Genomic DNA, 11,656 nt, shown 5'->3' with positions numbered 1-11,656 from the left:
TGAGTTTATAATAAAAAACGATGTCTTTTTCATGGGAATCAAAGATACCAAAGCCAGAAAACTGACATGTGTTACAGCAGAAAGCCAGAATTATTCCAATTTTCTCGGGTCTTTATCTAAACGTCATAATATATGTACTTCTGTTCTACTTCTGCAACTCCCTAAATTTTTTGCAGTATTATCCAAGTCAGGTACTTTCTTTTCCCACTCAAAAGTTGTCGTCTTTTCTCTACAGACATGTCCATAATTTGCTTCTTTTTTTTCCTTTCTTTTTCATTCTCTATCTCAATGGCTTTTATACAGAGTTGTGAACTTTGACTTGATAATTATTTCTGGTCACCCAGTTTGTTGTTTGTAAAAGTACAGTTCTTGGAAATTTTGATGGTTTAAGTAAAAGGGGTATGAATAGTTCTTGGAAACAAATAGTTCTATTATGCTGTCTCCTAGTCTTAGATGGATCATTGAGCAATTGATATGATTTGTATGATGTCTTTAACTAGTGGAATTGTTGGTGAATTTTAAAGTTTTCAGTTTGATTAATTTTACAAGCAGGAACTTTTCAATTTCCTTTTTTTTTTTTTTTTTTTTTTGGAATAAGAGAATTCAGGGGAATATTCATGGAATTTTTTGTTAGCTTTTTAACTGCTGCATATTGCAGGAACATAGACCAACTAAACATAGTCGTTGTGGGGGAAATCCAAGATGGATCTACACAAGGTGAGAAAAGTTTTATTGTTGTTTTCTTAATATCATTGGGCATCTGTGATCTTGACTTGGTTATAGTTCATTCATTTCATCTTAATTTTATTTGTACCCGTCTTTCTTATTGTTGGAAGAAACTAGTAGGTATCTCGAAAAGAAATGTCCCTCGTGTATTAGGAAGAGCTCATTTTTTCACTTTATAAAGACTTGTCCTTTTAGTGGGCTAGTAAAGAGCAAGAAATAGGATTGGGCTCGTGCGCACAAGAGAGTTGCAAACTAACATGATTTCATTATTGAAGTTAACAGCATTTGAAGCTTGTGACCAAATATACAATTCGTAGGTGTAATATTAATGAAAAGTTAATTTATATACTGAAGGGGGTTTGAATACATAATTTTGGGATCTCTCAAGAAACTCGATTTCAGGGGTTCCCTCATAGATTCTAGTGATAATTCTTCACATGCTATGTCAACCTTTCTGCTGTGTGCGCATGTACTCGTCGTGGTAAGGCGTGGCCTGGTTTCTAGTCTTGTTCAACATGAGCATTCCAGTTCAGAAATACAAACTTTGTTTAGCAATAGCAGATTCTCTTCGTTCCATGTTCGATTGAAGATTGAAGTTTTAAATTACATCTATCGTTGATGTGATAGTTATTTTATGAGTTTTGTCAATTAAGCTAATATTGTCTCATGCTGGTAGCTCTCCTCTTTTTTGAATTAAACCATTGACTTAGTTTAAAGCAAGATAGGGGCTGAAGAAAGTTAGTACTATTTCTTGATCATCTGATTGGCATCTCGTTTTTGCAGGAAGGTGATCGAGGCTCAGGAAATCAGAAGAAGGTCAAAATTGTTTTTGTTATAGGTTGGGACTTCCGTAATTTCTTTACTTGCACTGCCTGTTTGTAATCAAGTCTACTGCATATTGTATCTTTTGATGAAATTAAAACTGCACTTTGTATTCTTGTTTCATCATGAAAAATGCATCTTTTGCCAAATTTGACCTGGTGTTGATACATGTTATCTGAACTGATTTATCCCTGTAAATATGCTAATATTAGACTCAGTTTGTTATCCTTCTTTTTCTTCTTTGCTTTACTTGAACAATAGAAGTTCTAAGTATGGGTTTTTCTCCCTTTTCAAATGTCTCTGAAGCAATATAGATTGGATCATAGTGGTACATCATCTGATTTGGCTTTGTTTTTCTCTCTCTTTTTTCTTTTTCTGTTCTAATAGCTTCATCTAATAGGTGCTAAAATGGAAGCTGAATTTAAAAATGAGCGTGTCTTTGCTTTTGATAACGTGTTTTTCATAACAGACCATTGACTTTATTATCATTATAGTCATCTGGAGTTTCCCTTCCGGTGTTGTCCAAAATGAAACAAGAAGCACTGTTCATTGATGGTTGAAACGGTTTTAGTTTAGATCGTGAGGGTAGGATTGATATTCCGAAATAATGGAGGTTAATTCTAGTCATTAGTTATTTCAAAGTTAAATATAAGGCAAGTTTTTATTATTTCAAATGAAAGGGGAAGTATACTGAACTTAGAGGGGTAGGTATATGCGATCTGCTACAAAAATTCATAATGAATATTAGATGATACTTAAATTGAGTGAAGAGGCTGGACTGGTGTGGTAATGTGTTCTGGTGGATTCTTCTGCATGTGGCTTATAGTATGTGATATTGCAGTTTATCTTTATCTCTCTTTTATTTATAAAATTAACTTCCTTCGTTCCTTATTTTCACATTGTGATTATCCTGTTACAGGTGGCCCAGGGAGTGGTAAAGGGACTCAATGCAAAAAAATAGCACAACAGTTTGGTTACACTCATCTTAGTGTCGGTGAGCTTCTACGTCAAGAAATCAATTCTGGTTCTGAAACTGGGTACTGTTATTCAACAACCACTTTTAATTCTCGATAAATCCATAGTTCTAAACCGCATATAAACTGATTAGTTTCATCTAAGAGGTCCTCTATGGTATTACTTGCAATGAGATCATAATATTTATCCACTTTGTAGGCTTACAGTTCTGTTAAGTAAGAATTTTACATGTCACAGCAGTCTTTATTTCTTTCGTTTTGTTTATTGCAGCTCTATGATTCAGAAAATTATGAAGGAGGGGAATCTTGTTCCTTCAGATGTAACTGTGAGGCTTCTTCAACAAGCCATGCAGGAAATGGATAGTGACAAATTCCTTATTGACGGCTTCCCCCGGAATGAAGAGAATGTGAAAACATTTGAGAATCTTGTAAGTTTATTATTCAGTTGTTTCTAATGGAACTCAGAAGCACACCGATTTGCTTATTTAACTTTGGAAATAACTGCCGTTTGGGATTTCTTTGTAGACAACAATGGAGCCTGAGTTTATCCTTTATCTAGATTGTCCACAAGAAGAAATGGAGAGGCGCTTGCTATCAAGAAATGAGGTATATTTAGATTATGTTGCTCGGACTCTCCAAAATGTTGCAGCACGCGTGTCGGATCCTCCAAAAATACACAACTTTTTTGGGAGATCCAACACGCGACTGGCAACATTTTTTAAAAGTCGAACAACATAGTATTTAGGTACATCATTCAATCGGTTAGCAATTATATGAAAGATATTCTCGACTTAATTCATGCAGGAAAGAGAGGATGATAACATCGAGACAATAAGGAAGCGATTTAAAGTTTTTATGGAGTCAACTCTCCCTGCAGTTGAATACTATGAATCAAAGGGGAAAGTTAGGAAGGTAAATCATAAATTTTAATCTTCTTCTATTGTTCAGTAGGGTGGTGGTAGTGGAGAATGGTTAGATGAATTTGTATATAAGATGGAATGATTTTAGTGGGTGCAGCATTGCGGCATCGAGTTCATCTGAATCCAATACTTTTGACTCGACGCGAAACATAAATTTATATGTAAATATCCACTAAAATTGCAATACATACATCTGAACACATAATCTTAAAAATACATTAGTTCAATGCTAAGGATTGATTGGTAGAGTTTAAATACGAGATCCGCCTATAATTTTAGTTGTAACCGTTGACTTGTGTCTGAAAATATCAGGTTGATGCTGGAAAATCTATTGATGAAGTTTTTGAGTCCATCAAAGCCATTTTCTCACAAGGAAAAGATTATAAGGTGACACCAAGCAGACACAACTGCGAATGCTGCTCGATACTTTGAATGGATGAGCCTCAAAGCTTGATAGTGTACATGAATATTTTCACTGCCAGATTTAACTTACAGATACTATCCGTGCGCTTTAACTTTTTGCAATAGGTCATGTCCCTTATATTCCAGGTTATGAATCCACTTATCGTCGACGGTTACCTATAGTTATCTTTTCGGGGATCTGACTATACCGTCAGTGTATATAAACTAAACTCTGTATTGTGTGATATCTACCGTTCCTTGTTAATGTATGATAAGAATCATTTCTATTCAGCAGGCTCTGACTCTCCAACCCGATTAATTTTGCCTTATTATTAGCAATTTGCATTTGTACTTTTTGTCATGTTTTGTAGGGTTACTAGATCAGGCAAAACAAGGATATGCTTACAAGTAAAGGCAATAGTTCCATTTTACTATAGAACACTAGAGAAGAACAGATAAAGGAAGGCATGTCTGAAAGTTACCAGACAAATGCTTAGTAAGTACAGAGAAACTAAACATGTAGGAAATCTTTAATTCAAGGAACTACATGAAAAAAGAACCCTGCACATTGTGTTCTTCAATTTCCAATTTCTTCCTCGGCAGCAAAGTTGATAACTACAAAGAGGACAAGTGCAACTACGGGGAAAGCAAACAAGGCAACGACAAACTTTATCAACTGCCCCAACCAAACTTCGGACATGTATTTTCTCCTCTGAATGATTTTTCGTACTACGGCATTTGCCATGGGCACTACAACAGAAGAGTTCGTAGTAATAGTAGTAGTTGTTGTATCGTCAGAGTAAATGAACATATGGCTTTCACCAAGATTACAATAGAACGGAGAAATTACGAGTATGAAAATTACTTACCATGGAAGCTGCTGGAATCAGAGATTTTTCTTTCCATAGCAAAATTTTTGTAATTTGCCTACAGAGTTTAACTAGTGCTATAAGTTGTGTAACTAACGCATCCTTGTAGAGGTTTATATAGTGTTAGCAATCGATATTAATTTGTGACAAGATTTTATTGAAAATTGAACTGATATTGAATATATTCTCTTCATGTAAATCACACTCAAAATGCCAAAAGATTCCCAAACTCGACTTTGTAGTCATGCAGCGTACAGGATTGTAGGATGACGAGAACCCCACAACAAGATAATACCATTTTGTTAAAAAAAAAAGTTAAAGACAGATTTTGCAAAAATATATTACTGTATTATGTTTTTTGCAAAAACTGTATCCAATTTTTCGGTAGCAAATTTTTTTGGCTGCTGAACAACAATTTCCCATCAAATTAAGGGGAAAAAAAAGGTCAAATACATCAACAATACTTCAAACTTGTCCGCTCCTTTCATTTTAATACCGAGAAAATAGTTAGATGCCCCCTCAACGTTTGATCGGTTTAATTATGACACACTCAACCTTTGCGGACGTCCTATTAGCCCCCTGAGCATTTTAAAAGTGGAATATTTACCCTCTAAAAAGCCACACCCACATATATGCTTGCTGGTGAAGCCCACGCGCCTGATACCTGAAAATTTCGATTTTTATAATTTTTTTTTGATTTGTTATCTATTTTTTTTCTTTTTCTTTCCTTTATCTTCTTTCCTTTATCTTCCTCAATTAAAACACAATTTCTTCCTCCATTAACACATACACATTCAATTTCGTTATCAATCATACATATCTTTTCAAGAAATCAACCTATTTGGGTTCAAGATTTTTTCTTTTTTTTTTTCTTTTTCTTCCCTTTATCTTCCTCAATTAAAACCCATTTTCTTCCTCCATTAACAAACTCACATTTCATTTCATCATCAAACATACATATCTTTTCAAGAAATCAACCTATTTGGGTTCAAGATTTTTTTTTTTTCTTTCCTTTATCTTCCTCAATTAAAACCCATTTTCTTCTTCCATTAATACACCCACATTCAATTTCATCATCAATCATACATATATTTTCAAGAAATCAACCTATTTGGGTTCAAGAATCATGAAATTTTTAAAATTTTAAAGTGCAATTGAACAAAAATTAAGTGGGTGACTGGGTGGTGGGTGGTGTTGCGGTGGGGGCGTTGGTTGTAGAAGAGTGGCGGTGAGAAGGAGAGAAGGATGGTTGGTTGTAGAAGAGTGGCGGTGAGAAGGAGAGAAGGATGGTTGGTTGTGGTGGTGGCATTATCGCTGGCGAAGAAGGGTAGGGAGAGGGGAGACAGTGGCGGCTTGAGGGTTGTTTTGGTGGTGGCCGCTCGCCGGCAATGAGGTCCGGCGGCAGCGGCGGGTCTTGATGAAAGAAGAGGGGGAGGGAGTAAAAGTAAAAAATAAGGAAAAATATTTTCAGAAATGAGATAGAAAAAAATAAGAAAAAATTAGTTAAAAATACATATATTTATGAAAAGATATATTAAAAATAAAATTTTAATATTTGTTTTTGGTGCTCACTCTCTCAAAGAAAGTGAAATACACTCACTTTGCCACGTGCATTTAGGGGGGTAAATATTCAATTTTTAAAATGTTCAGGGGGTGATAGAACGCCCACAAAGGTTGGGTGCGTCATAATTAAACCGGCTAAATGTTGAGGGGGCATTTGGCTATTTTCTCTTTTAATACCTAAACTAAGGCCAGTAGCTATTTATCGCTCAAGTAGAACACACACAACAAAGATAAGGAATTTCCCAAAACCATATCATAATATTTTGAAATACAAGATATAGAAAGCAAGATAATGTTACAATTGGTATCCTCATGATCAGGACTGACAATACAACATATATTGCTCTAACAAGGACCACATTTGATTTAGAAAACAAGAGACAATAAAGGGGCATTTGGATATCTTAGGATCCATGAAACAAAAGCATGTGTGCCCGTAGCTTTTGATTTGACCCTAGGTATAGATATATATGTAAAAACGTAAAAACTAAGCATATATAAATGGATATATATTTTAAAACTAACTCTCTAACTTATACTTTATGCTGAAATCCTGAATCGTCCACTACCTGCATACATGTTCTGTGACTTTTACTTTCTGCCGAGGCAGCAAAAGTGAAAATTACAAATGTGACAATTACAGCTTTGAGGAAAGCATAAATTGCATCTGCAAGCCCCAATACCAAACACTACCAAACTTCTGTCCCGTATCTTCTCTTCTGATGAAACATTTTTTGTACCATGCCTGCTGGTTTTTTCACTAACCATATTGGGTACTAAAGCTGGTGAATTTGTAGCACTAGTAGTAGTATTTTTATCGGATAAGACCTGATGATGGGCTTCACAAAGATTACAACAAATTGGAGAAATGATTATCAATATTAGCAAGGCAGTTGTTGTATAATTAGGAGCTGAAATCCTTGTTGCCATGGCAAAAGTTGTATATTAATATTATTTCCTAGAGATAACTACTTAAGCTGTGTAACTAATTAATGTGTCCTACGTAAAAGGTTTATATAATGTTAGCAAGAAATGTACAGCTTTAATTCAAGAGCAGAAATTAAAGTTTACACTTTCAAGGGCCAAAATTATACTGTCTTGTCTTTTTGTTTTTTCTTATGAAGGTATAAGAATCAATCAAGGGTCCGTTATATTCACATCATGACAATGGAAAGATTTTATTGGGAGACTGAAGCCAGAATATACAGACAAGCAAGTGAAAATTGGCATGCCGGATCATATTGCATCTTTAATATTAATTACTCTATCTAAATTCTACCAGAACCTTCCCTAAAAAGTTTCATATGACATTGAATATATACTCTCTTCATATAATACGCCAATTTCTTTTTCAAATTTTGACTTGGTACTCATGTTGCAGAGGATCAAATAGGGTGGCAGTATGATGCGTATGACACTAGAGAGAAGACATCTTAGAATATTTCAAATCTCATCTTTGTGTCTCTGTTCAAGACTGCTTAGTTGATTCCTTCCAAGCTAGCAACATTAAGTAACCACTTTTGTTATTTGAAATGTTTGTCCCATTGTTTGTTAGTAACTACTTTTGTTTATGTTTTTGAACCTCTTTACATTTTTTTATCCAACTTGCACGCAAATCAATTATTTCACCGCCCGGTACCTGTTACCCTCCATCAACACAGGTATCGGGTAACTATGCCACCAAGGCTTATGTGTTGTTTAATTTTTTTTGAATATTTCTTTTAAAATTCTTTTTATGACAGTGATTTTTGAGCCAGTTTACGCGCATGAGAGAAATCACACAATGCTTTAGTCTATCTTTGGAATTTGAAACCTAATCTCCAGAATTTTTAACCCACTTAATTTATTGATTCACTAAGTCATGAAAGATTGATACCCTTGGGTAGGGGTGTACAAAGGAAACCGACAAATCGCACCAAACCGACAATCCGAATTAAACTGAGAAAAAAACTCGATTAGTGGTTTGGTTTGACTTGGTTTGGTTTTAGAAAGAAAAACCCGACCGCCATTGGTTTGGTTTGGTTTTAACTAAAAAAAGTCAAACCGAACCAAACCAACCCGACATTACATATATAAAATTTCAAAAATATTTTATACACAAAAATATTTATTTATAATGAATTTATAAATATTTCTTAAACTTTTCATAGTTTTTTTTATCTTTTAACGTATTATTTCAAGGTTGGATTTAGAATTCTGAATAGTCCAATAAGATTTATAGCCCATAGATGTTAGTAACTCAACAAAAATCAAATTCATACTAATGCTTAAAAAAATACTAGGAATGACCAAAAAAAAACTAATACTAACAAAAGAAATCAATTCTAACACTAGGAATGACAATAATATTGGATATTTATTCTTTAATTTTATATTGGTTTAAATAATGAAAATACATAACCTGATATTTTTTGTTTCTTTAATATCTAGTCATGTAATTAATACTTATTAGCCTTACTTATTTTAGCATGACTTAGTACTTTTAGATTATGATCATTTTAGTTTATGCGATTTTCTCGTTATTTTTGTTGTTGAATATTTTAGTACAATGTCATCTCTCATCTCACATTTTTTGTTATTTTCTTAAATACTATCTTAATTAGATAATCGTATCTTACTAGGACTAAAGAAGTATTTGAAGTACAAGTTATATGTTTTGTATGAAGACTTTACCCATAAAAACCGAGAAAATCAGAGGTCAAAAAACCCGACTTTTATTAGTTTGGTTTGGTTTACGGGTTTAAAAACATGATGCAATTGGTTTGGTATTTGAAAAACCTGACCCAACCCAGTCCATGTATATCCCAACCCTTGGGTGTGATATATCCTTTTATATATTATTTCCGTCTTTATCAGTGGGTTAATATTAATTTCAGAAACTCATACTAGTATTAACTAGGCAATAAAGATATTGACGTGGCTCAAATACATAAAAGAAAGAGGAATTCTCCAAACTATACCATAAAATCTTTGAAATGCAAGTCGTACATTATAGCTAAAGCAAATAATGCAACAGTTGGTATATCCTCATCCGGATTGATCAACAGCTACTGAAGAGCTTACACAATAGAGAACGACATATATTGCTAACAAACAATTTACAATTTATATATAGTAGGAAGGTACATATTGCGGGTTGGACAAAACCCAGGACTTCCATTGACCTTAACTATAGATATATGTATGAAAATCAAACATAGACGATATATATTTCAGAACTCACACTCTCAGTTTAAATTAGGGGTGCAGCTAGCAAAGTTGTTTAGAACAAAAACGACAACGACAGCTATGAGGAAAGCATGCAAAGCAACTGCAAAATTGCAAATTGGCCTAGAGATCCTCAAACTTGTGCCCTGTAGTATCTGCTTTTCTGTAACATATTTTGTACTGGATTTTTCACTTCCCATGGTAGGTGACTTATTAGTACCAGTAGTGGAGAAAACCTGATGATGTGCTTCGTTAAGATTACAACAAAATTGAGAAATTACTATCATGATCATCAATATTTGCAAGGCCCCTGCTGAAGTTCTTGTTGCCATGACAAAAAGTTGTGTATTATATGCCAGAGTACTTAACTACTTTTAAGCTCTAATGCTATAGTTATATACATAATTAGGTCGTGTAACTAATGAGTCCTAGGTGCAGGGTTTTATAGTCACCATGGAATGTAAGCTCTAATAATAGCATGTTAGTTGGCCAAACTTTCAAAATCTACTTACTTTAAACAGTGTTTTTTTAATTATAAATACGTACTTTTTGAAAAAAATATTTTTAGATTATAGCAGTTTGTGTTTGGTTAATTTGAAAATCACGTTTATCAATATAAGAGCATCAATTTATGCATGACCAAGGTTCCGAAAGTGCTTCAGGAAACAAACTATTTTTCCGGCTTCTGAAAAACAACTTTAATCTTATTACTAAGTTTAATTTTATACACAGTGAGTGTAAATAACTTTTTACACGATTGGGTCATCAAAAGGATATATAAAGATAAGCCTCTTTAAAATGTATTAAGATTTAAAATATTAAAAATAAGCTAAGATATATTATGTACGATGACACGTAAAGATGACTTGATGGTGTAAAAAGTATTTATGCTGAAAGTATAGTATCACAATATTTATTTTCTTGTTTCTTTTAATGGTATGAGAATCAAGGTCAGTTTTTCACATCATGATAATGGAAAAGATTTGGAGAGTGAGAGTGACAAGTAACCGAAATATATTGTTCTTGTGTATGTTGTGCAATTTAATGAAATTAAATACTGTAGATAAAAAGGGATCACCACTTACACACGCAAATTATTGATAAAAGTTTAAGATGGTATTTTCTAAACGACAAGACTATATTCAGCTAGCATTGTAACTGAAATTGAGCAAAAAAGGTCATCTTAGAAAAGGTTCTTTCTATTTCGCAGATGTTGTGGCTTATAAAGCAGCACTGCATGTAAGGCTGTAATGTATAATATTGCCAGTTATTCTAATATTGTACGTATATGTTTGAAAACTATTTTTCACTTTTTTACTTTTAAATAAGATTTATTTGTTCTATAGATAATTTTACAATATAGATTAAAAAGAGAAAAAATATCATAATATTAAAAAAGAAAAAAAAGGAAAGGTTGATGATTAAGGATTAAATAGGTATTTGTCCACCGAAAGTTTGAGAAATCTATTCGAGTGACCTTTTGAGTGCCACGCACGTAGTTAAATGACTTTTCTTTTACAAGCAAAAGAAATATTTGAGTGACCATTGGAGTAATAGACTCAATTAAACAACTCCTTCACACTCCTTAATTTGAGTTAAACCCGTCGTACTATAGTCAAATCTCATCATACCTACCAACCAATATAATTATTAGGCTACCTATAGCCTCATTCGATCATCCCTAACACCTATAGTATAGGTATTACCCGATCGGACACAAAACGAGGTACTAATGTGAAATGCTACACCAAATTACAGAATTTTTTTTATGTGATTAAAGTTGAATTATACAAATGGCAATGTTGAACGCAACTCAAATAGAGCAAATACAATGGAGTAATTTTGCGTAAATTGCTTATTGCCCTAAGACATTGAAATGCAAGGCATAGCAATGGCAATCAACAATACCAAATGGTATATATATCCTCATCACAATTGGCAAATATTAAAGAGCTTGTACCCTAAGAATGACACATCTTAGGTTGCTCTAATAACAAGAGCATATTCATCTAAGTAGCCAACAAATTATTATCCAGAAAACAATTTAAAACTAAATAGTTTAAATATAGGAAAACTTTTCAGAAGCAAACTGTGAAATCTTAAGAGAGTTTAGTTCCACAAAAGCGTTATCACGAGTCGACTTAAGATGTGCAAAGTACAGCACGATCTTCCT

The 11,656-nt window shown here is 33.5% G+C and overlaps 1 protein-coding gene across 5 annotated transcripts; it reads left to right on the top strand.

Annotated features, from left to right (window-relative positions):
• LOC132030242 (UMP-CMP kinase 3-like) lies at positions 1–4,160 on the top strand. Of its 5 annotated transcripts, none has more exons than XM_059419778.1 (8): positions 1–191; positions 659–717; positions 1,510–1,564; positions 2,468–2,585; positions 2,794–2,950; positions 3,048–3,128; positions 3,327–3,434; positions 3,755–4,160. In XM_059419778.1, exons 2-8 carry the CDS (start codon positions 703–705, stop codon positions 3,872–3,874), a joined length of 654 nt encoding a protein of 217 aa, XP_059275761.1. In that variant the 5' UTR covers positions 1–191; positions 659–702; the 3' UTR covers positions 3,875–4,160. The 5 variants fall into 5 exon arrangements, with proteins under 5 accessions (XP_059275761.1, XP_059275763.1, XP_059275765.1 ...); XM_059419780.1 differs by lacking the exon at positions 1–191 and adding an exon at positions 209–399; XM_059419782.1 differs by lacking the exon at positions 1–191 and adding an exon at positions 209–481.
• Positions 4,161–11,656: the final 7,496 nt, after the last annotated feature.

Source organism: Lycium ferocissimum, chromosome 9, assembly GCF_029784015.1.
Source record: "Lycium ferocissimum isolate CSIRO_LF1 chromosome 9, AGI_CSIRO_Lferr_CH_V1, whole genome shotgun sequence".
Taxonomy (NCBI): Eukaryota; Viridiplantae; Streptophyta; class Magnoliopsida; order Solanales; family Solanaceae; genus Lycium; species Lycium ferocissimum.
This window is presented reverse-complemented; position numbering and strand designations above follow the sequence as displayed.

Excerpts from the sequence above, each read along its gene's own strand:
- LOC132030242 (XM_059419778.1), top strand. Across the intron at positions 1,565-2,467 it reads CAAAATTGTTTTTGTTATAG|GTGGCCCAGGGAGTGGTAAA; the intron begins GTTGGGACTTCC and ends ATCCTGTTACAG. Across the intron at positions 2,951-3,047 it reads TGAAAACATTTGAGAATCTT|ACAACAATGGAGCCTGAGTT; the intron begins GTAAGTTTATTA and ends ATTTCTTTGTAG.